The sequence below is a fragment of the Monodelphis domestica genome, chromosome 3 (genome assembly GCF_027887165.1).
Source record: "Monodelphis domestica isolate mMonDom1 chromosome 3, mMonDom1.pri, whole genome shotgun sequence".
Lineage (NCBI taxonomy): Eukaryota > Metazoa > Chordata > Mammalia > Didelphimorphia > Didelphidae > Monodelphis > Monodelphis domestica.
This window is the reverse complement of record NC_077229.1, coordinates 25,527,329-25,551,071: the sequence shown is the minus strand read 5'-3', so window position 1 is coordinate 25,551,071 and position 23,743 is coordinate 25,527,329. Positions and strand designations below refer to the sequence as shown.

Here is a 23,743-nt window from a genome sequence, read left to right as displayed (position 1 = left end):
AAATTGCTTACCATCTCAGGAAGAGAAAGGGAAGGGAGGAAGGGAAACAATTTAGAGCATAGAAAACTTATGTGGAAAATTGTTATTACTGTCAACGTGGGATCTAGAAACCCCAAACTTGTAGCCTAGTAAGATCTGATCAACCAAAGTTGTAGGATGAGCTTGTAAATTGGAGACCCCAAAGCTTGTCCTTGTTCCCTGTTCCTGTAAGAAGGCACCCTGAGGGGAATCCCAGGCTAGCAGTTTCAGAGTGAACAGGGGACCCCAAGGTAAAGACAATCCACCTGAGGTGGAGGCTGAGGCCAAGCCAAGGAGTGGCTCTTCTTGTCTCCAGAAGCCTCTCCCAGTATATCACACCCTCCTTTCGAGGACTGAACTCGGGACCTTCAGCTTTCGAGACTGATGGGCTGCCTACATCACTAAAGAGTCACTCCCTCTGCTTGGGCTCAGCCTCCACCTCAGGTGGATTGTCTTTACCTTGGGGTCCCCTGTTCACTCTGAAACTGCTAGCCTGGAATTCCCCTCAGGGTGCTTTCTTACAGGAACAGGGAACAAGGACAAGCTTTGGGGTCTCCAATTTACAAGCTACTCATAAAACTTGGGGTTCATCAGATCTTACTAGGGCACAAGTTGGGGTTTCTAGATTCCATGTTGACTTTATGTTTAATTGGTAAAATTAAATATATTTAAATACCCCCCCCCCAAAAAAACAACCCATTCTCCTGACTCTTAATCCAATGTTCCTTTTACTCAGCCACACTCCATATTCTTAAAGGTCTCGGGATTAAAGGCAAGATTGGGGGGGGGGGGGCGGGGGAAGCTGGGTAGGTCAGTGGATTGAGAGTCAGAGATGGGAGGTCCTGGGTTCAAATCTGGCCTCAGACACTACCCAGCTATGTGACCCTGAGCAAGTCACTTAAACCCTATTGCCTATTAAAAAAAAAAGGCAAGCTGGGAACCTTTGGCTAGGGGAACCCCACCCTCTGCCACAGGGTCTGGGTACCTTACAAAGGAGGTCAAAAGATCAAGCTAGGGATCAGAGCCACCTCTAAATTAATGTTCTTGTTTGAAATGAAGGAGAATTCGATGCTTACTCCCCAGGTGATCTTGGGTAATTTATTTAACTTGCCCTGGACCTCAGTTTTCTCAACTATAAAAGGAAGGGAGTAGATCAGCTGGATTTAGATGCAATGATCCAAGGGAACCAGAGAACCATCCCTTCCACCCCCAAAAGGCATGTTCAAAGCTGTCTGCCAAGAGAGCTGCCATTTCTTACATCCCTGAGCCCCGGAAGCTCTCGTGTGCTGGTCAGGTGGGCGATGGGTGAGGAAACACCTTGGGAACCCATGAGAAGGGCATGATGTTTCCATCTCTCCTGCTGTGCCAAGGAGGCTTTGATGCCAGGTTATTTCTAGCTGAGGAGCTGGCATCTGTGCCACTGCCAAGATCCACAAACCAGGTTTTTCCAAAATAAAATTCACTCAGATGCTTTTGGGCACCTGACCCAGCAACAGAAGGGCCTGGGAGGCCTCCAGCACTTGGTAAAACGCAGTCCCTCTGGAGGGAAGAACCAGCCCCTAACTCTCTAACTCTACCAAAAAGACGGGGCTTGGCAGAGTGAGGACCAGGGTCTCAGGCAATGTTACAGCTTGGAAGGGCCTTAGAATACAGAATGTATTCTAATATATATATATATATATATATATATATATATATATAAAATATAATATAATATAATGTAATATACTATACTATAATAATATAATGTCATGTAATGTAATATAATAAATATAATATAATTTAATGTAATATACTATACTATAATAATATATCATGTAATATACTATAATAAATATAATATGATGTAATATAATATAATAATATAATATAATGTCATGTAATGTAATATAACGTAATGTAACATAACATAACATAACATGATGTAATGTAATGTAATGTAATGTAATATAATATAATATAATGTAATGTAATATAATATAATGTAATGTAATGTAATGTAATGTAATGTAATGTAATAATATAATATAATATAATATAATATAATATAATATAATATAATATAATATAATATAATATAATATAATATAATATAATATAATATAATATAATATAATATAATGCTTCAGGAGACCTGAGATCATGGAATGTCAGAGATGCACAAATACTTCTATCTTTTTTGGGAATGATTCTACTCTCCCAACATTCCTGTTGAGGCCACCATTGTTCTTTTGGATACCTAGGCTCACTTTTTTTGTTGTTGTTAATCTTTACTTTCTGTCTTAGAATCAATACTGTGTATTAGTTCCAAGGCAGAAGAGTGAAGAGAAGAGAAGGTAAGGGCTAGGCAATGGGAGTCAAGTGACTTGTCCAGGGTCACACAGCTAGGAAGTGTCTAAGGCCAGATTGGAACCTAGGAATTCCCATCTCTAGGTCTGGTTCTCCATCCACTGAGCTACCTGGCTGCCTCCCTAGGCTTACAGTCTTAAGAGTTATCCTTGGGGCAGCTAGGTGGCTCAGAGGATGGAGAGCCAGGCCCAGAGAAGCAGCCCTAAAATTAGTCAAAGGCTTCCAGTGTGCCTTTAATTGTTGACCTTTAAGGGTATGGTAGCTTGGCAGAGTAAAAAGGAACACTGGGATTAAGATTCAGGAGAACAGATTTTTTGTTTCTTTTTTTCTGGCAAAGATATTTTATTTAACCAATTACAATTTGGGTTCAGATTTGGCCTCAGACACTTCCCTAGCTGTGTGACCTTGGGCAAGTCACTTAACCCCCATGGTTTCAGGCTTAACTAAGGCTCTTTTGCCTTAGAACACACACAGTATTAGTTCTAAGTCAGAAGGGAAAGGTTAAAAAAAAAAAGGTCATCCTTGATGCTTCCCTCCTCCAAAAAAACCGCCAAATGGACATTCCTAAAACACAGATCTGACTATATCAGCACGCTATTCAACAACCTTCCTTAGCCCCCTGTTGCCCCAGGAATAAAACATTTAAAACCCCTCTCGCCTGGCACAGAAAGCCCTCGGTAGTCTGGCTCCCATCTGCTTCCCAGTTTTGCTTCATACTTTCCCCCTTCACACATTCACTGCTCCAGTCTAACTGGCCTCTTAACTGATTCTGACACATGACACCATCTCCAGCCTCCATGCTTGGACACAGGCTGTGTCCTCATTTATTGGATGTGTGTGCTCTTTAATTCTGATTTGGTGAATCTCTAAGCTGCCTTCAAGTATACGAGAAACCTTGGTGGATCCTCCATTGTTAATGCTTCTCTTATCATGCCTGCTAACTATTGGTGTTTTTCAATCATTTCTAACTATTCATGACCCCATTTAAAGGGTTTTCTTGGCAAGGAAGCTGGAGTTGTTTGCTATTTCCTTGTCCAACTCATTTTACAGATGAAGAAACTGAGGCAAACATGGTTAAGTGACTTACCCAGGGCCACACAGCTAGTAAATGTCTGAGGATGGATTTGAACCCAGAAAGATGAGTGTTCCTGACACCTAACCACCCCTGCTATCTTAGAATTCCTACTTAGAATAATATTGGAAAAAGAAGGAGAGAATAAGCATTTACATCGCACCTACTATGTGCCAGGCACTATATTAAGTACTTTTTTTACAAACATTGTCTCATTTGATCTTCACAGCAACTCTGTGAGGCAGATGACGTTATTATCCACATTTACAATGGAGGAAATTGAGGTAAATGGAGGTTAAGGGACTTGCCCAAGGCTGTACAATTAGTTCATATCTGAGGCTGGATTTAATTAAACTCGGGATCTACTTGAGTTCCAATGCACTATCCACTGAGCAACCCAGCTCCTTCCTTACAATATCTGCTTCCTTCTTTTGTCAAAGGGTGGAGGAAGGAGTTGACAGAAGGGGCTGTTGGAAGTGGAGTAGTGATGAGGAGGAAAAAAGAAGGGGAGGAGCGAAGGAATCAGGGAAAGAGAAGGAAAGAAGGGGAATAGGCATGTATTAAGTGCCTATGATGTTTGAGGCTCTGTAAATATTTTACCATTTGAGATAGGAAAGAGGGAAGGAAGGAAGGCTGGTTCAGAGGGTTTCCAACAGCACTTCTCTGCCCTCGAGGCTATGGGATCCTGGGGAAATTCAGGTGATGCAAAAATAAAAGGCATCCATTAAAATTGTATTTGGCAAGGCCAGCATAGTGATATTATCTCCTTTGGTCCTCACAACAGCACAGCGAGCTTCATGGCTGCAAATGTGGAAACTGAACCTCAGAGAAGGCAGGCAAATGTTTTGTCTGAAATCTCCTGGCCAGCTCTTCTAGGTCCTGGTCCCCAGCTCTCTCCATTTCTCTAGGCTCCCTGGAGAAGGCTGGGAAAAAGGGGGAAAGCCAGCACTATCATATCAGGCTCAGGGCTAGCTGGAGCTGTCCTCTAAGCTGGAGGCTTTCCTCCGGGGAGACTGGCTGGCTTCTCAGCAGGGGAATTGGGGCCCCTGGCCTGGCACCTCTGGGATCTGAGGCCTTGGGCTTTCCTGAACAACAGGGAGCTGGCTCAGGAAAGGTCCATCCCAAGAGTGGGAACTGGGAAAGCTCTCGTTCTAGGTCAGGCAGGACTAGGAAAAAGGAATAGACAAAATCCAGCATCTTCTTTTCAGAAAGATTTTAGAGTATGTTCCCTTCTCCAAGCCCGGAAATCAGGAGCCTCAACCTTTGCCTCTCCAGTGCCTAACATAAAGTCATACACATAGTAGGTGCTCCAGACATCTTTAATAAAGGTCCGAGGACATTTAATACCAGAAAGGCTTTATTTTTCAAATCAACGAGAAAAAGAACAAACAGAATCACTTGATATCAGAGCAGGAATGAGAGGGAAAAGATGGGCTTTATAATACATATCCTTAGAGCCCTTAGAACACAGAAGCTAGAGGAAAGTAGGTGGCTCAGTGGATTGAGATTCAGGCCCAGAAATGGGAGATTCTGGGTTCAAATGTGGCCTGAGATACTTCCTATCTGAGTGACCCTGGGCAAGTCACTTGACCCCCATTGCCCAGCCCTTAATGCTCTTCTGCCTTAGAATCAATATCCGGTATTGATTCTAAGATAGAGGGTAAGAGTTTATTTATTTATATGATTATATAAATTAGATATATGTCATAAATAAACATTATATTTATATATAAATTACATAAATGAATGAATACAGAACCTAGAACATCAGGACTGGGAGGTACCTTAGAGTAGGGGCAGAGGATGGATGTTAGAACATACACTTTAGAACATTAGAGCTGACAGAACCCTAAGAACACAGAACCTAGAATGCCAGGACAAGGAGGCATATTAGAACAGAGGGAAGGGATGGGCCTTAGAACATTTACCCTAGAATGCTGGGCAACTAGATGACAGTAGTAGATAGAGCTCCAGACCCAGAGTCAGGAAGACTTAAGTTTATGTCCTGCCTCAGACACTTCCTAGATTGTGTCACTGGGCAAGTCACTTTGTCCTTTTTGCCTCAGTTTCCTCATCTGTCAAATGAGCTGGACAAGGAAATGGCAAACCACTCCAGTCTCTTTGCCAAGAAAACCCCAGATGGGGTCACAAAGAGTTGGGCACAACTGAAATGACTCAGCCACCTGGACAGGGTTCTTAGAACCTAGAACCTAGAACATCAGGACCTTAGAACAGAGAATACCAGAACTGGAAGGTCTGTAAGGATCATTTACTCCGATCACCTTCTATAACCAAGGCCAAGGAGGCCCCTACAAAGAAGGGGCCAGTTCTAGATAAGACAGTGAGTTACTAGAACTAAAACTTCTTTTTTTTTTTTCCAATTTGAACATTATAGAACTAAAACTTCTTAAATTTCTAGGTTCTTTGCATAAGCATGCTATACTGGGTAAGGGAGGAAATCATCTTAGCTGAGAGAAAATTAGTTAGAAAAAAGCCTCCCTGTGTTCCACATTAGATAGGGGCGGGAGGTCACCACCAGCAATGACTAAGAAAGGAAGCGGGCCGGCTGTCAGGGGCCCCTCCGATCCCCACCTCGGGCTGCCTGCTGCTGCCTGGGCTTATGGTCTGACTTGGGACAAAATTTCCTTGGCAGCAGCTGCCAAGGAAAGCACTGGCTGGCTGGCTCACTGCCTGCCTTCTCTAGCCACCTCCACCCCCAGACTCCAGCCATACATGATGCTGGTCTCTTAGTGGACCCCAGATTAGCCAGTTTCCCCAGAGCTCTTCAAACAGACACATTGAAAAAGCGTGGGCTTATCAAGAGGGCTCCAGACCTGGGAACCGACAGGCTAGCCATACCCCAAAGGGGAACCTCGCCTCGGTCTGGGTTTCTGAGTGAATCACTCCCCTGGCACATGAGGAACCAGCAAGCCTAGAGTCAGGCAGGAAACCAGTGACCTCCGGCTTTATCAGCCTCCCTGAGAGCAGTCATGGGTCCCTAGAAAGCAGCCTCAGCAGGGAGGAACCATTCCAAATGCCATCTGATGCCCAGCAGCCTAAGGCACAAGTGCTTGGACCCTCACTCCCCTGGATGTCAGTGAGCCATCCTTTAGGTCAGATCCCAAAAGATGCAACCACGATAGAAATTAATTAAGCATCTACTGAATACAGAGCCCTACACCAGGGGCACCCAATGAGGTGGGGTCCTCTAACGTTGACCACAACTCCTCTAAGCTCTGGTAAATCACCACAGATCAGAGCTGGAAAAGATCTCAGCGCAATTGAGTCCAAGCCTTTCATTGGACAAAGCAGGAAAATGAAGCCGCAGCGTAAGCGTCTAAGACGATAGATCGGCGATCTAAAGTAGAAAGAAATCTCGGGAGCCAGCTTGGCCACCACGCCAATTTCCAAGCCATCTTGCCTGTTTCTTCATCCATACGTGCAATATTTGATCTCCCACCTCCATATATTTGCACAGAGAGCTCTCACGCTTGGCACGCGTGCTCTCCCTCTTCACCTCTGTGTCTTAGAATCCCTATCTCAAAGCTCAGCCCATGTGCTGCCTCCTCTAGAAAGTCCTGCATGATTTCCTTCTTTCCCATCTCCTCTCCCCAAATAAAATCATGAATATGCTTCTCTGATCACATGTCCTATTTGCTACTTGAACCCTTGCAGGAGAAAGGAAAGGGTTTGAGGTCAGGGACTTGGCTTTTCTCGTTGGCGTTTTATCTCCAGGGCTTGGTATGTACAAACAAAGGCATTTCAGAGGCAGCTTGGTGGAAGAGATAAAAGATAAAATGTGAGGCAAAGAGGCAGAGAGAACCAGGGTGGCCTTGGCTCTGAGACTCACAAGCTACATGACCCTAAGCAAGTCACTTTCCCTGCCTGGGTCTCAGGCTTTGGACAAGATGGTCTCTGAGGTCACTCCCCACTCTCAGTCTAGGATTCTGTGCCATGGCTAAATGCCTGCTGGCAATGACTAGAAGAGAAGGAGAAGAGGGGAAGGAGTTAGGAGAGAAGGAGACTGTGATGACCAGAATGCCAGCTTGGAAAGGAAAAAGATGCAAAGGGGCTTCCACTTTAAAAAACAAAACTATAACACTGTAGCTGTCCAGGGTAATGTAAGCACAGGCTGGGTTGTGCAGAGCCCATGAATTCACTGGTTAGGGAATTTCCCAAGAAGAAAGATGAAAGTCAAGTACCTTCTCTCCAGCTTAGTCTTAGAGTTGCCTGGACATGGAAAAGTTATATGACCACTCCAGGGTCACACAGTCATTAGAATAAAAGCTCAAAGGCACAGATTGGTTTTCCTTTGGTATCCTCAAGGCTGATCATGGTACCAGGGATAGAAGTTCTTAATAAAACACCTGTTGATGGATGGATTGAATAAATCCTCTATTTACCTATAATGGAAAAAAAAGCCAGGCAGCTAGGTGGCACAATGGATAGAGTAACAGACCTGGAGTCCAAAAGACTTGAGTTCAAATCTGGCCTCAGATACTTACTAGCTATATATCCCTGGGCAAGTCACTTAACTGCAGTTTCCAAATCCTTTCCACTCTTCTGTCTTAGAATTGATATTAAGACAGAAGGTAAGAGTTATTTTAAAAAAGGAAGAAAGAAAGAGAGGAGGAAAGAAAGAGAGAAAGAGGAGGAAGGAAGGAAGGAAAGGAAGGAAGGAAGAAAGAAAGGAAGGAAGGAAGGAAGGAAGGAAGGAAGGAAGGAAGGAAGGAAGGAAGGAAGGAAGAAGAAAGAAAGAAAGAAAGAAAGAAAGAAAGAAAGAAAGAAAGAAAGAAAGAAAGAAAGAAAGAAAGAAAGAAAGAAAGAAAGAAAGAAAGAAAGAAAGAAAGAAAGAAAGAAAGAAAGAAAGAAAGAAAGAAAGAAAGAAAGAAAGAAAGAAAGAAAGAAAGAAAGAAAGAAGGAAGGAAAGAAAGAAGGAAAGAAAGAAGGAAAGAAAGAAGGAAAAGAAAGAAAGAAAGAAAGAAAAGAAAAGAAAAGAATGCAAGTAGTCCCATGAGTAAAGAGAGCTGGAAGAGGCCTTCATATCCATTGTGCCTATTGTGCCCTACCCTCCTCTCCTCAACTCAAAGAAAGGAAAACCAAGACTTAGAAAGAGGATCTGACTTGTCCAAGGTTTGCCATGCAGGTGGCAGAAAGCAAAGTGGAAAGCCAGGCCACCTGGTATCTCTGTCTTGGTAGTAAACCCCACTGCCTCCTGGAGGCTAGAGGACCAAGTTAAAGCTCAAAAACAAGGAGGAGGAGGAAGATCAGAAGCTAGACTCTAGATGCCCATAACCCATTATAGAGCTAAAACACAGGGAAATGACTGAGGGCACTGATGGATCTTAACCTCCATTCTTCGAATGGGAAAATCCAGTGTCTCTGTGGGGCTGCAGGGATGTTGAAGCCTTTTCTAATCCCATTTAATTCAAGGACCTTTCTGTTGAGATTAGCTCCAATTTATTCTATAGATATCTTATCTAGTATACACACATACACACACACATATATATATCTAATTGTTTCCATGTTGATTTCCCCATTTAATGGTGGCTTCTTCAAAGACAGTGACTGTATACTAGATAGCACAGTGGATAGAGCCAGGTCTAGAGATGAGAGGTCCTGAGTTCAAATTTGACCTTAGACACTTGCTAGCTGGGTAATCCTGGGCAAGTCATTTCACCTCCATTGTCTAGTCCTTACTACTCTTCTGCCTTGGAACCAACTTAGTATCAATTCTAAAAAAAAATTTTTTTTAAACCCTCACCTTCTGTCTTGGAGTCAATACTGTGTATTGGCTCCAAGGCAGAAGAGTGGTAAGGGCTAGGCAATGGGGGTCAAGTGACTTGCCCAGGGTCATATAGTATGCTTTTTTTAAAAACCCTTACCTTCTGTCTTAGCATAAATTCTTTTTTTTTAAACCCCTTACCTTCTGTCTTAGAGTCAATACTGTGTATTGGCTCCAAGGCAGAAGAGTGGTAAGGGCTAGGCAATGGGGGTTAAGGGACTTGCCCAGGGTCACATAGCTGGGATGCATCTGAGGTCAAATTTGAACCCAGGACCTCCCCTCTCTGGGCCTGACTCTTAATCCACTGAGCCACCCAGCTGCCCCCTCAATTCTAAAATAAAAGAGAAGGATACCCCCACACAGTATTGACTCCAAGATGGAAGGTAAGGGTTTAAAAAAAAAAAGAGAAGGATTAAAAAAAAAAGCCAGGGATTGTCTTTTGCCTTTTCCTTGCATCCCCAATGCTTGGCATAGAGCCTAAGACACAGAAGACCCTTAATAAATGCTTGCTTACTCATTCTCTCCTTTTTCCCCTTCCTAAAAGGGGTCTCTATCTAGTTCCTCAAATTTTCCCAGGGCACTTTGTATGTATTTCTCTTTGGCTCCACAATATTCTACTTTGTATGGTAAACATGCCTCATCTCCTCTTGTCCCCAAAAGAATGGAAGATCCTCGAAGCTGGTGGGGGGGGGGGGGCTTTTGAAGTCAGAGGTCCGAATTTGAATCCAACTCAAACATGTACTGCCCATGTGACTTTAACTCATGTGATCTAAACTCATTCTGTTTCCTTCTGTAAAATGGGCACAATCTTGGCACCAATCCAGCAGAGTACCAGGAACAGAGAATCAAATGATCTCTAGATCAGAGATGGAGGAAAACAGAGATACAATCTAGCTCAACTCCCTCATATTACAAAGGAAACCATTATGAGCTCAAATGAGTTGCCTACAATCATTCAGTGTATGAGACAATTTAATCCTAGGACTTCTTGTCTCCAAAGTTAGCACAGTTCACTATACACCAAGTCTTTGAAGCAAGATTTGAACCCAGCTTTTCTTAACTACAGAATCTCTATAGATACCTCCTTAATATAACATACCTGCAATCAGGAAGATCTGGGTTCAAATCTAGCATCAGACACTAACTAGTTTGATGACTCTGGGCAAGTCATTTAACCTAGTTTGCTTCAGTTTCCTCATCTGTAAAATACGATGGAGAAGGAAATGGCAATTCTTTCCAGCCTCTACTAAGAAAACTCCAAATGGGGTCAAGAAGTGTTGGATGTGTATGAAAAAAGACTGAACAAGGCACTTGGGGGGGGGGCGCTGTCATATATGTATTCCCAGGGATAAACATAGGGTCTTTCAAACTGATAAATTCAATTCAATACAATCCTTTCCCCCTCTTTTTTTTATTTTTTTGTTTTTTACAGAAGAATAAACTGAGGTTCAGAGAAGGGGATTGACTCAGTCATACAGCTTGACTTGCGGAGCTGAGGATCAACCCCCCCAACCTCCCTACCCCTGCCAATTTCTCTCCCTCCCTCCCCATCCCCAACCCCATATACATACATATATGTCTAGATATTTGAGCTTTTGGAGTCGAGACTGTGACACTCTCTTACCCTTAGTTATGTCCGAGCTCTTCCTCCCGAGCGGGGTACAGAACAGCCCCTGGACTTGTTTCTATTCAGCATAATTACTCTAACATGTCAGACACACCCTGCTCAGGGATCATTAGCATCAGCTGGGCTCACCCCCTCCATGGTGGTCCAAGGAAAGTTGGTCCTCTGCCTTTCTGCCTCCTTTCCCCTTCCAAATGCCCAATGAGATCATTTCTGAGTGGTGGTGGGAGACCACTAAGAAGATACCCTTAGCCATAGGACAGAGGAGCGAGGGGACTCCATCCATTGTGTGATTAGCCCAGCAAAACCTCAACCCCCCCCCCCTCCACCTGCTACATGAACAGGGAGGGGGAGCCTCTCCCCACTCCCACACGGAGAGGTGCCACAGGCCCAGCCTCCACTCTAGGGCTCATTTCCGGAGCGTGTGCTTTCAAAACCTGTTGAGCTAAACCACAAAGTCACTCTGAGGTACAGACCCCCCAGGAACAGCTCTGTGTATGAGGCCCTGATGCAGGTATACAGTGAGGAACAGGAAAACAGGGGCATAGGGAGACCTCCTATGGGAGGTCTCCTGCAGGGAGACAGAAGGGGATCAGGGGCAGAGGAGGACCCATAGGGAGACAAGAGGAAATCAGGGGAGACTCATAGGGAGACAAGGGGGAATCAGAAGCAAAGAGACCCACAGGGAGACAAGAGGGAATCAGGGGAGACTCATAGGGAGACAAGGGGGAATCAGGGGCAAAGAGGGACCCACAGGGAGACAAGAGGAAATCAGGGGGGAGACCCATAGGGAGACAAGAGGGAATCAGGGGCAAAGAGAGACCCACAGGGAGACAAGAGGAAATCAGGGGAGACCCATAGGGAGACAAGGGGGAATCAGGGGCAAAAAGAGACCCACAGGGAGACTAGAGGAAAACAAGAGCAGAGGCAGACCCACAGGAAGACAAGGGAGAGGAGAGAGGACCAAGGGAAGAGATGCTCAGATGAAAGTGACAAGCAGAGACACATAGTCAGACCCACAGAGTGACAGAGGTATGAGAAACAGAGGCAAAGGAGGCAGTGTAGACAGAGAGCCCCAGGGAGGGATGGAAGAATACAAACAGACAGCCTTCCGTGCACACATACCCAGAAACAGAGCTATATAGAGAAGGGCAGCCATGCACACTTGGGTGGCCCAGGCAGGGATCTGGCTCCCACACACTGAGGGACCTTCCCAGAGAGACAGACACAATCGATCAATCGCTCTGTACACTCACTCACTCACTCACAGACGGAGACCGTAATCACCCACTAGCATCTGAGGGACCCATGTAGAGACAGGTACACACAGAGACACATGCTCGCACAGAGACAGACAGACTCAGCCAAGGAGTGACATCTTCCAGCCACAGAGACAGACAGACACACACACACATCGTGATTGCAGGAGGAGGGCCCGGGACTAGCGTGGAGGGGGTTAGGGGAGGAGGACCCTAACACAGTTCTCTGGGCACTGCTGGATACGCCTCCGCCCACCAGCCGCAAGTCTGATGGGGTGGACACTACCGCGGGGCAGGCGGGCGGGGATGGCGCCCAGGGCCCAGGAGCTAGGCGCGGGGAACCCAAGGAGAACGGCCGCAAGCTCTCGGCTCAGAGTCGAGCAGCGAGCGCTGGAGATCCCGCTGGGGTGGGGGTGGGAGGAGAGCAGGGGGTCCCCGGGATCCGGACGCAGGGGGAGCGGGGCGCAGAGATCAAGGCTAGGAGGACCTCCCAGCGGACCCGGGCCCGGCAGTTGCAGCGCCGGCCGGCCTGGCCCCAGCCAGGCTAACACGCAGGCCCCCCGGCGCCCCTGGGGCCGGCTTACCGTGCACAGAGGGCGCCGGGGAGATCCAAGAGCTCCTACCCTGGTCGGTACGCTCCCGTCCTGCTCGGACAGCAGAAGCTTCTCAGCGCGCGCCCGGGCTCGAGCTCCTCGAGCCGCCCGGGGCTGGAAGGGTAGAGGAGGGAAGGGGACTGAGGGGAGGAGTCCGCGCTCCTCGGGTCCCTGACGCCGCGCGCGGCTGGGGCGGAGTCGGACCCCAGCCCCGCCCCTGAAGCCACCTCTCCCTCCCTTACCCTCCCCTTTCCGTTCCCCTCCCCCTCCACCATCCCTAACGCCCGGATGCGTCTGCGGGAACGTCCCCGCTTCGCTAGCTCGTTCGTGGTGCGGCGAGCGAAAGGGATCGGCTCCGAGCCAGCGGAAGGGGGCGCCCCGGGAGTGGCCCTGGTCCGGGCTCTCCCTGGCCATAACCCCTAGTGTCCGTGAGACCCACGTGGCTTGGGTCGCACTTGTGAGTGCCCCGGCGCTATCCACATCTGGCTAGTGGTGGCAGGACCTCGAGACATTCGGGGAGCTTTAGTGTTGGAAGAGGCCTTACAACAGTTGTGTTTCAGTCGTGCCCAACGCCGCGCGACCCCACGGGGGATTTTCTTGGCAGAGATTCTGGAATGGTAGGCCATTTCCTTTTCCAGCTCATTTGACAGATGAGGAAACTGAGGCAGACCGAGGGAAGTGACTTGTGGCCGAATGTAAACTCGCATCCTCTTGACGCCAGCCGTGGGGCTCTATCCACTGCGCCATCTAGCTGTCCTTAGAACACTGAGCAGCGTTGGAGAGGGAGCCCCAAGCATGGAATGGCCGAGCTGGGAAAGGTCTTTGAACCCAGAATATCGGAGCTGGAAGGCATCTGGGAACAGAACGGCAAGCCCTGGCTGGGGTCTTAGAAATCATCTATTCTGCTCATCCCATTTCACACATACATAGATTGTTCCACTACAGCCTGGAAAAGTTATCTGGACTGATGCCCAAGGTTTCTGTTGTAATGCAAAGAGCACTGGATTGGGAATGAGAAGAGCTGAATAAACAAGCCATCCTATGCAAACATACTGGGAACTGTCTGCCTCCGATCCAACAGTTCAGCATTCCAGCCTAAGGTTCATTTGCAGGCAAAGGTCAGATTCTCTTGGCAAAAATACAAAGCATTTCAGCCAAGCACAACTCGCTGAGTCATTTACAAAGGTCTCCCCTCCCGGGACAGTGTCTCACCATTAGCAATTCTTGAGCAGCCATTCTTTGGAATAGGAAGGTTGCTTTAGGATCCATAAAAGAAAACCCTATGTTCTAGGGTGGGTACAGCTAGGTGGCATGGTGGACAGAGCCTAGCGGTGTAACTCTGAGCAAGTTATTTATCCCCAATTGCCTGGTCCTTACCACTCTTCTACTTTGGAATGGGTATGAAGTATTGATTCTAAGACAAAAAGTACAGAAAAGAAAGGAAGAAAGAAAGAAAGAGAGAGAGAAAGAGAAAGAGAAAGAAAGAGAGAGGAAGGGAGGGGGAGAAGAAAGAAAGAAAGAGAGAGGAAGGGAGGGGGAGAAGAAAGAAAGAAAGAAAGAAAGAAAGAAAGAAAGAAAGAAAGAAAGAAAGAAAGAAAGAAAGAAAGAAAGAAAGAAAGAAAGAAAGAAAGAAAGAAAGAAAGAAAGAAAGAAAGAAAGAGGAAGGAAGGAAGGAAGGAAGGAAGGAAGGAAGGAAGGAAGGAAGAAAACCTTAAATGGAGTTATGAAGAGTCAACAAGACTGAACAACAATGACCACCTTATACAATAGTTATTTACATGATATCTCCTGGCCCAACTACATACATGTAAATGACTTCATCCAGGGTTTAGATAACACTCAAGTGACTGTCACTCCCTTCTTTGGACTTCATTTTTTTGTCTCCTAAAATGAAGTGATTGCAATAGATTTCTAAGGCTTCCTCCACCATTGACATTCTATGTTCTAAGGTCCCTTCAAGCTCTGTCATTCCAAGAGTTTTCCCAGTTTTAAAATATTGTATTTTAAGGTCTCGCTTCACAGACTATATTGTGTAAGATCTCTCCGAGCTCTGGCATCCTATTTCTAAGAGATGAGTCTCAACCCTACTCTGAATGATCTCCAGCTTATCAACATGTTTCTTCTTTTCTTTTAACCTTTACTTTTTGTCTTAGAATAACTCTTAAGACGACAAGGACTAGACAATTGAGGTTAAGCGACTTGCCCAGGGTCACCCAGCTAGGAAAGTGTTTGAAACCAGATTTGAATCCAGGTCCTCCTGACTCTAGGTCTGGTGCTCTATTCACTTTGCTGTCTACCTATCCCTCAATATGCTTCTTAAATTCCAGCGATCAAGACTGAAGACAGATTCCCTTATGTGATCTCAGAAGGACATATGGCTAAATTCCTGAAAGCTTTGCCTCTCAATGCAGCTCATGAACTAAAATCCCATCCTTTACAGGATACCTTTCCTGGCTCTTCTTAAATCTAGTGCTTCACCTCTTTTAATATTCCATTTGTCCTGCATATAGCCTGCTTTGTTTGCATGTTGCCTTCCCTATTAGATTGTAAGCTCCTTGAAGGCAGAGATAGTTTCTTGACTCTTTTTGTATCCTCAGTGCTTTTGGAACCTGACACAGTAGGTTTATTGATTGGCCTTGACTTTTTGGATGACATATGTACAGATTCACATTGAGCTTGCTTTCCACTATGATCTCAGATCTTTTTCTTTTTCTTTTAAAAAATATTTATTTATTTATAATATTTTTCCATGATTACATGATTCATGTTCTTCCCTCCCCCATCCCTGAGCTGATGAGCAGTTTCTACTGGGTTATACATGTATTGTTCAAAACCCATTTCCGTATTATTAATATTTGCAATTGAGTGATCATTTAAAGTAAAAATCCCCAATCATGAATCCATCGAACCATAGAATCAATCATATGTTTTCCTTCTGCATTTCTACTTCCACAGTTCTTTCTCTGGATATGGATAGTGTTCTTTCTCATAATTGTCCTGGATCATTGCATTGCTGATAGTAGAGAAGTCCATTACATTCGATTGTGCCACAGTGTATCAGTCTCTTTGTACAATGTTATTCTGGTTCTGCTCCTTTCACTCTCTATCACTCCCTGGAGGTCTTTCCAGTTCACATGGAATTCCTCCTGTTTATCATTCCTTATAGCTATAAGGGGTAAATTTAGGGTTGAGACTGAATATAAATTTAGTTGGTCACCAGGGATTTAATTTCTAAATCCCAATAAAAATACTAGTCAGGGGCAGCTGGGTAGCTCAGTCGATTGAGAGCCAGGCCTAGAGACGGGAGGTCCGAGATTCAAATCTGACTTCAGACACTTCCCAGCTGTGTGACCCTGGGCAAGTCACTTGACCCCCATTGCCTAGCCCTTACCACTCTTCTGCCTTGGAGCCAATACACAGTATTGACTCCAAGACGGAAGGTAAGGGTTTTAATAAAAAAAATACTCAAGTCAGTTTGGGAATTTTATAGTGGTTTAATTAATACAGAGGGAAGGAATTAAGAAGAAGAGAGAGGTGAAAGGGTATAAGATTTCTCCAGCCTTGCCTGAGCCAAGGGGAGTTCAGAGACCTTCCAGCCACAAGTCCTCCTCTGAGATGAGGGGCTTGCTAGGAGGATGGCATTTTAGGAAAGGTAAAGGAAAAGGGAATCAGTCTAAAACTCTGAGAGAGTTCAGGGAAGACGCCTCACCTGACCCACGATATTGAGCTTCTCCCAGTCACTGCACCAAGGACTCTCACCACCAAACCTGGACAAGAGCTGCAGGCACACCCAGATGCCAACACACTGCCATGAGCCACACAGCTGCCAAACCCAAGGTCTCTGAGAGAGAGAGAGACCCCAAGCTCAACGCCTCCATCACCAAAAAGACAAGCAAGAGCCACTTCCCCAGGAAAAGAGGTCAGAGAGAGGAAGTGACATGAAATATAAAGACTGTTTTTTTTTTACATCACTTTCCTGTGTCTCACATGTACCAATGGTGGCTTAAGCTTGACTTAGGACAGCCCAGGGGGTCTGTCAGTTGTTTCTTATTTGTCACTTGCTAGCACATGTCGGTCATAGGCCATCCTCCTCACAGTTAATCCTTAAGTAGGGGTGTAGACATTCCTGATTGCTAGACTAAGCAGGGTGGAGTAAATCTAAAATTCAGACAGTACAATAGTATTCCATCACCATCAGATACCACAATTTGTTTAAACATTCCCCAATTGAAGGGCATCCCCTCATTTTCCAATTTTTTTTTTTGCCACCACAAAGAGTGCAGCTATGAATGTTCTTGTACATGTAGTTTTCATAATTATCGCTTTGGGGTACAAACCCAGCAGTGCTATGGCTGGATCAAAGGGCAGACAGTCTTGGCATGATTCCAAACTGCCCTCCAGAATGGTTGGGCCAATTCACAACTCCATCAGCTATGTATTAGTGCCCCAATTTTACCACATCCCTTCCAACATTTATTATTTTCCTTTGCTGTCTCAGATCTTTTTCAAACCAACTATTTCCAATCTATTTTCCAAAGTGGGTATTTTGAACTTAAGTGTAAAACTTGATGTTTATCCTTATTGGAATTTCATTGTATTAGGGTTAACCCATCTATAGCAAGACCATTGGTTTCCATTTGTCTGCATAGAAGGGTCATTTCTCAGAAGTGGAAGGAGGAAACATCAGATAGTCCTGGTGCAACCTTGACTCATTGGTTTGCATTTTTGCATGGGGTTGGTTAGGGAGGAAGAGGTGACTCACTAAATTTACTGCATTTTCGCCAGCCAATGAATTATCAGGAGCCAGAATAGAAGGGTACAACCAAAGCAAATATTTCCCTCTCATGTACCCCACCCACCTCAACTCGTCATTCTGTGCCCCACTAGCATCATCTGACCATAATAGGAATGAAAACCCATAAAGAGCCATATTCAGGAATTCCTACACCCCATACCACCTCCCCATATATACCTCTTTGGGTCCTCCCTTACCCAGGTCTCTGATAAGCCAACTGCCCCCTCCTTATTTTGTGATGTCACAATAATGTCAAAGAATTATGTAAATTGGATATGTAATTTAGGAGATTTTAGGAACTTGACATTTGAGATTTAGAATTTTAGATAGAATCTGAGAATATGAATTCAATGATCATACAATCTCAGAATCGGAGAATCATAGAATTTTAGGATCCTGGAAAGTTGGAATCGTGAGGTTTTAGACCAATAGACATGAGACTTTTGAATCATAGACTCAACCAATCTTGAACTTAGGAACTTAGAATCTAATATTTGGGGAGATTCTAGGGTTATGATAATTCTGGGAACCATATCTTTGACTCATCAAATTTTGTACTTGTAGCATTTCAGACTCACAGTATTCTAAGATCATGGAATCTTAGACGTGGAAGTGTCCTTAGATGGTATCTTATCTACCTTCTCCAAGGAGAAGGTGGAAGTGTATTTAAATAAAGATAACGTGTGCGTGTGCATATGTGAGTACAGTAGAGAATACTGATAAAAAGGAACGGCCCCTGGTTTGGCCACAGAAGTTCACTGATATTTCGTGGACCTACGAAGACTATATAATACACTAAAACAAGCACCTGAAGAATAGGCTCCTTGGATGGCATGTCTGCAGAAGGGAGAGACTTTCAAGGACACCCAATCCAACCCCCTCACTTTACATATGATGAAATTGAGTGACTTGCCAAAGGTCACAAGTTAGTAAGTGGCACGGTTGGATTCAAACCCAGATCTTTAGACTCCAAAGTCAATGCTCTTTCCAGTGATGACCTCATGACACAAAAGACTCCAATAGAAAGAGTGGGTTGAGGGGATGGAAGACTTTTATTCAAATTGTCGAGAGTATGTTTAGGTAAAGTGGAGGGGAAAGAGACAAGAGAGCTGGGACCTTGGCAGCCCAGTACTCTGAGGCATACAGACAACTCTGTACTTGGTGGTCGCCTCTCAGGCTTTGGCCACTTTCCCGATGCTGGAGACATGTTCTCACTTAGGTAGACTAGTGGGAATGGGGAAGCAGCCTCTCTGGTGCCACTGCATGTCTCTAATTCGACGGACGGACTGGATCTGGGGCTGGTAGGCAGACCACTCATTCCAGTGCTTGTAGTCGCCTGGCTCAAACAGATACTGGTAGCCTCGGTAGCCTGGGTATTGATATCCAACCCATCTTTAAAGAGGAAGGCACATAAGATATCCTGTTAGAGCTAAATGAAGCCATAGAGGCAAATTTCGTCCAACACCCCCATTTTACAGATAAAGAAACTGAGGTTCAAAGAGCTACTTCCCCAAGGTCCCCAATGTCAGAATCAGAACTAGAACCAGGTGTGGGACAAAGGGCCTTCGGGACGTGACACTTACGTCCCACTGGGGACCTTCACGCTGCCCACACGGTCACAGAAGCCATAGGACCAGAGACTGGGCACATCATCCTCATGAATCTCCATCTTGTTGCCCTTGAAGTTAGTGCTTTCAAACAGGCAGATTTTGTGATCCAGAGAATCCTAGAGGAGAGAAAGGGGTCAAGACTGGAGGCAAGGGCTGAATTCCTGACCTCTAAGGTGGGTCAGAACTGTGCCTCCACCCCAACCCTTCATCCTCTTTGCTTCAACACTTAGGCTTCAGCCCTTACTGGGTGCTGCCCAAGGATACAGATTCCCAGGCCCTGCCCTCCCAGAGCTCATAATTTCCAGGCGGAGGATCAGGTCCCCGGATAACTGCTACAAGAGAGAAGGGAATAATAGTGCAAGGGGGAGGATTAAGGAGAAATATCAGAAGAGACAGGTCTGAGAAGAAAGGAAGGAAATAAGCATTTCTAAGTATCTACTCTGTGCCATTTACTATGCTAAGTACTTTACAGATATCTCATTTGATCTTCACGACAGCCCTGAGAGGAGGGTGCTGTTATTTACAGATGAGGAAACTGAGGCACGTGGAGGTAAAATGAATTGCCCAGGGTCACACAACTGACAAATAGCTGAGGTCAGATTTGAAGGCAGGTCTTCTCAACTCCAGGCCCAGTTTTCTATCCACTGTATCATCTGGCTGTCTCCAAGAAGAAGGTCTCAAAGCACAGATAGAATTGAATTTAGACCTCACAGGATTGAGAGATTTAAGTATAAAGAGACAGGGAAGAGTTGATTGCAGAGTGTACTGAAGGCAGAGCAGGAACTGCCGATTTAGGAGCCTGGGGCAATTCATTTGCTGCCAACAAGGGCCCAGTAAAAGGAGTCAAAGATCACAAAGCAATTCAAAGTATTGGTGGGATGAGGAGAGAAGCAAGGGTGGTTCTAGCTAATTAGGGGCTAAGCTCCTTGTCTCTGTATTTCATGAGGGATATAAGCCTCCTAAGCTTATTATTAATAGGTAAAGCCATTGTCTCCCCCCTCCCTAGTTATAGCCCTGGTCTGAGTCATGGAAATGGGCTGAACAAAGACACAGGGAATTTAAGGGGAAAGGTAAAAAGGAAGAGAGCAAGGAATCCAGAATTGCAGAATTTAAGATGGCCCAGAATGCCAACAGTCAGTTTTAGGAAACTGAGTTTTAAATGGTGGATAAAAAAAGAAAGATTTTTTTTTTTTACCCTTCCCTTCCCTCTTGGAATCTATATTATGTATTGTTTCCAAGGCAGAAGAGCAGTAAGGGTAGGCAATGCAGGTTAAGTGACTTGTCCAGGGTCACACAGTTAGGAAGTGCCTGAGGTCAAATTTGAATTCAGAACCTCTCAGCAATAGATCTGGCTCTCAATCCACTGCACCACCCAGTTGCACCCTAAAAAGATTTTTTTAAAAACCCCTTTAGTTTGGACACATTTCTGGGAATGGGGAAGGGAGTAGAATGAGTGTGACTGCTAGTAGGCAGCTCTGACAATCCAGGGAGTAGTGTGAAGGGAGATGTTCTTCATTAAAGTCCTGTATATTTAAGAGACTATTTTTATCAACTGTATGAAAAGTCTAGTGGTCCTTGCTAGGATCACCTCCTTCCTTTGCCCCCAAATCTTGAGCAGATAATTGCCTATTGTCAACTCAAGCAGGTAAGGGCATTTATCCAAGATAAGGAAATAGATTTAGAGTTGGGAGGCATTTGAAAGGCTATTGAGTTCAACCTCCTCCTTTAACAGTTGAGGAAATACCAAGTCAAATGACTTACCCAGGGTCACTCAGCTACTACATGTCAGAAACAAGACTTGAACCCATATAATATCCTATGCACTATACCCACTGACTGCTGGCTGGGGAGGAAGGTTTAGTGTCTTCAGAGATGATTTAAGGCAAGAGCTCTACAACAGGAGTTCACCTTTCTCAATGAGGAAGACTAGCAAGATGTTTTGAGGTCTTAATAAGGAACATGGGCATCTGGAGGCCAATTCAAATGGGAGAACTAAGGGAAGGGGCAAGGAGGAACCTCTCTTGTTCATATCCAATTGGAGACAAATCATTAACCTGAAGAATCCTAGGGGTGGCAAGACCAGATATTCATAGGAGCAGGAATTAGGGTAGAGAAGAATGTGGACCAGGAACTGCTCACACACACACAAGGTGATACTTTCTCTGACTCCTGCCTCAGTTGGACCAGACAGCTGGAGGATGATGCTCACTTCTGGGAACTGCAGTTTAGGAATGTACAGAGTGGACAGAGAGCCAGGTCTGGAGTTGGGAGGTCCTGGGTTCAAATCTGGTCTTAGACACCTCTTAGCTGTGTGACCCTGGACAAGTCATTTAACCCCATTTGTCTAGCCCTTGCCTTTCTGTCTTAGAGTTGTTACCAAGACAAAAAACGTTTTTATTTTTAAAGAAATATACAGAGAAGCTAGGAGGAAAAAGTCCAGGTCTGGGAGTGCTGATGCCTATGATTTTGCTAGTTGAGGCTATTAAATTTCTTGAATTTAGAAGTCATACCTTTCAAGTGCTCATCCCACTTTTTCTTAATGAAGTCCAGAGAAGAGAAACTTTGTGCTGCCTATTCATCTGAGGGTATGTTCCAGCTTATCAATGTTTTTTTTGGGGGGGGGGGTGAATGGGAAAGATGAGATCTAGACCTCTGACTTCATCAGTACAGAGAATTCCCTCGTGGAAACTTCTTGCACTGAAGCAAACTGGCTATTCTGTAATAGGATCATAGGCTTATAGATGTTGAGGAACAAGGGGTCTTAGGTGTCAAGGAGCCCACCCCTCTCACTGTACAGATGGGGAAACTGAGGCCCAGAGTCATGAAATAACTTGCCCAAGGTCACATGGTTATTATGCAACAGAGGCAGGATTTGAAATCAGATCATCTAACTCCAACCCTCAAACTCTTCCCAATACACCATCATGCCTCAAGACTTCTGGTCTAATTGAGTTTTCAAGGGCCCTAAGTGGTTATGACTTGCTCCATGGCAGAGACAGATCTTCTTGATTGCATAGTCAGTCTGCTATCTATTCTGAATCCCATCTCAGGAAACTTATCAATATCTTTCCTAAAATATGGTGCCCCAAATCCAACAGGACGTTCCTCATATGGTTTGATCAAAGCAGAAAACAGGGGCAACATCCTCTTTTGGGACCGTCCTCAGAGCATACTTTTTTCTTGAGACCATCTTTCAAAGGCGTACGTCCCTCTGCCTACATGGTCTCACGTTTCCCCCTTTCCACCCACTTCCTTTCCCAAGATCCCTCTGGCTTTAGATCCCTTCCCCCAGCTCTCACCATCCTGATGGGCCGGAAGGACATGAGGCAGTCGCTACGGTAGCTGCAGGACCAAGTGTCCCATCGAGGATACTCTCCCTTCTCCAAGATGAACATCTCCCCTCGGAAGCTGGACTGCTCGAAGGCCACCCATCTGGGCCAGCAGTTCAGTGGACATAGACCAAGGGGATAGGAGCACCAAGGGCAGGTGGCATGCGGAGAGAAAAGAGACCATTAGCAAAAAGTCAAAGGAACCCAATCTGCCTCCCAGCAAAGTCAACTTGGGGAGGGAGGAGTACATGAGAAGGCAGAGGAAGGTGGCTGCCCTTCTCTAATTCAGGATGGAGAAAGGAGGTCGAGTAGTGTTGTAGGACAGCTCAGTAGGAGGAGAGGATCTCAAAACATCTATAGGCAGTGGATTCCTCAAAAAACCTGCAGGACGGCGTTGGGATAAAGGGATATGGCTGCTAGGTCCAGCTGTGCCACTGGGCAGCCGTGTGACCAGGAGCAAGTCACTCCAGCAACTCTGGGCCTCGGTTTCCTCATCTGTAAAATTAGGAAATTAAATTAAAGCAGAGGGTCTTGACTTTTTTGTCTCATGAACCCTTTGCCAGTTTGTTGAAGTCTCTTTTCCCAGAATGAGATTTTCTAGTGCCTAAAGTATAAAATCCATAAGATTGCAATTAAAGCTTAAAAGGACATTAAGGACAGCTTATATTGAAATACAATTATTAGAATATTTTTTAAGTCTGAGCACCCTGAATTAGAAGATTATTAAGAAAGTTTCCTTTTTGTTAGTGGCTTAAGGACTTTGGAACTCCATCCCTCAAACTCTGTACTGGTAAACTGAATTCCAAGGAGAAGCTTGAGGAGAAGAGAAGGGGAAAGAATAGAATTAATGGGGACAGTTACAAGGAGAAAAACATTCCCTTTAGGGTAAGGATAATTTTCAAATCCTATAACATATATACCTAGTGCTTTGCAAGTCTTCAGTTTTTCTATGAATGGTGGGCAAGTTGCTTAATTTCTGTTTGCCTCAGTTTTCTTATCTGTTAAATGGGGATCATAACAGCACCCATCTCAATGGTTGTGAAGATCAAATGAGATCATATTTGTAAAAAGTGCTTAGCAAGGGAACAGCTAGGTGGCTCAGTGGATATGAGAGGTCCTGGGTTCAAATCTGCCCTCAGACACTTCTTAGTTGTGGGACTTTAGGCAAGTCACTTAACCCCCATTGCTTTCTGCTTTTCTGCCTTGGAAGTAATACTCAGAATTGATTCCAAGATGGAAGAAAAGTGGTTTTTTTAAGTGTTTAGGATAGTGCTTGGCACAGAAGAGGCACTACATAAATGCTACC

At 45.1% G+C, this 23,743-nt stretch overlaps 2 protein-coding genes across 4 annotated transcripts in view; both read right to left on the bottom strand.

Annotated features, from left to right (window-relative positions):
- Positions 1-12,877, bottom strand: part of TPST2 (tyrosylprotein sulfotransferase 2) — a 74,922-nt gene extending 62,045 nt beyond the window's left edge. Inside the window, exon 1 of one of the 3 annotated variants that reach the window (XM_056821563.1) lies at positions 12,695-12,877. The gene's annotated coding sequence lies outside the window, so the exon portion shown is untranslated. The remainder of the gene's footprint in view (positions 1-12,694) is intronic. The other 2 variants (XM_056821556.1, XM_056821564.1) reach the window with 2 other exon arrangements.
- A 5,661-nt stretch (positions 12,878-18,538) lies between these two features.
- The window catches only part of CRYBB1 (crystallin beta B1), an 11,785-nt gene continuing 6,580 nt past the window's right edge, over positions 18,539-23,743 (bottom strand). The window contains exons 3-5 of the mRNA XM_007490068.3: positions 22,408-22,540; positions 19,082-19,224; positions 18,539-18,890 (exon numbers count right to left, since the gene is read on the bottom strand). Of these exons, the coding sequence (XP_007490130.1) occupies positions 18,710-18,890; positions 19,082-19,224; positions 22,408-22,540 (457 nt within the window). The 3' untranslated portion in view covers positions 18,539-18,709. The remainder of the gene's footprint in view (positions 18,891-19,081; positions 19,225-22,407; positions 22,541-23,743) is intronic.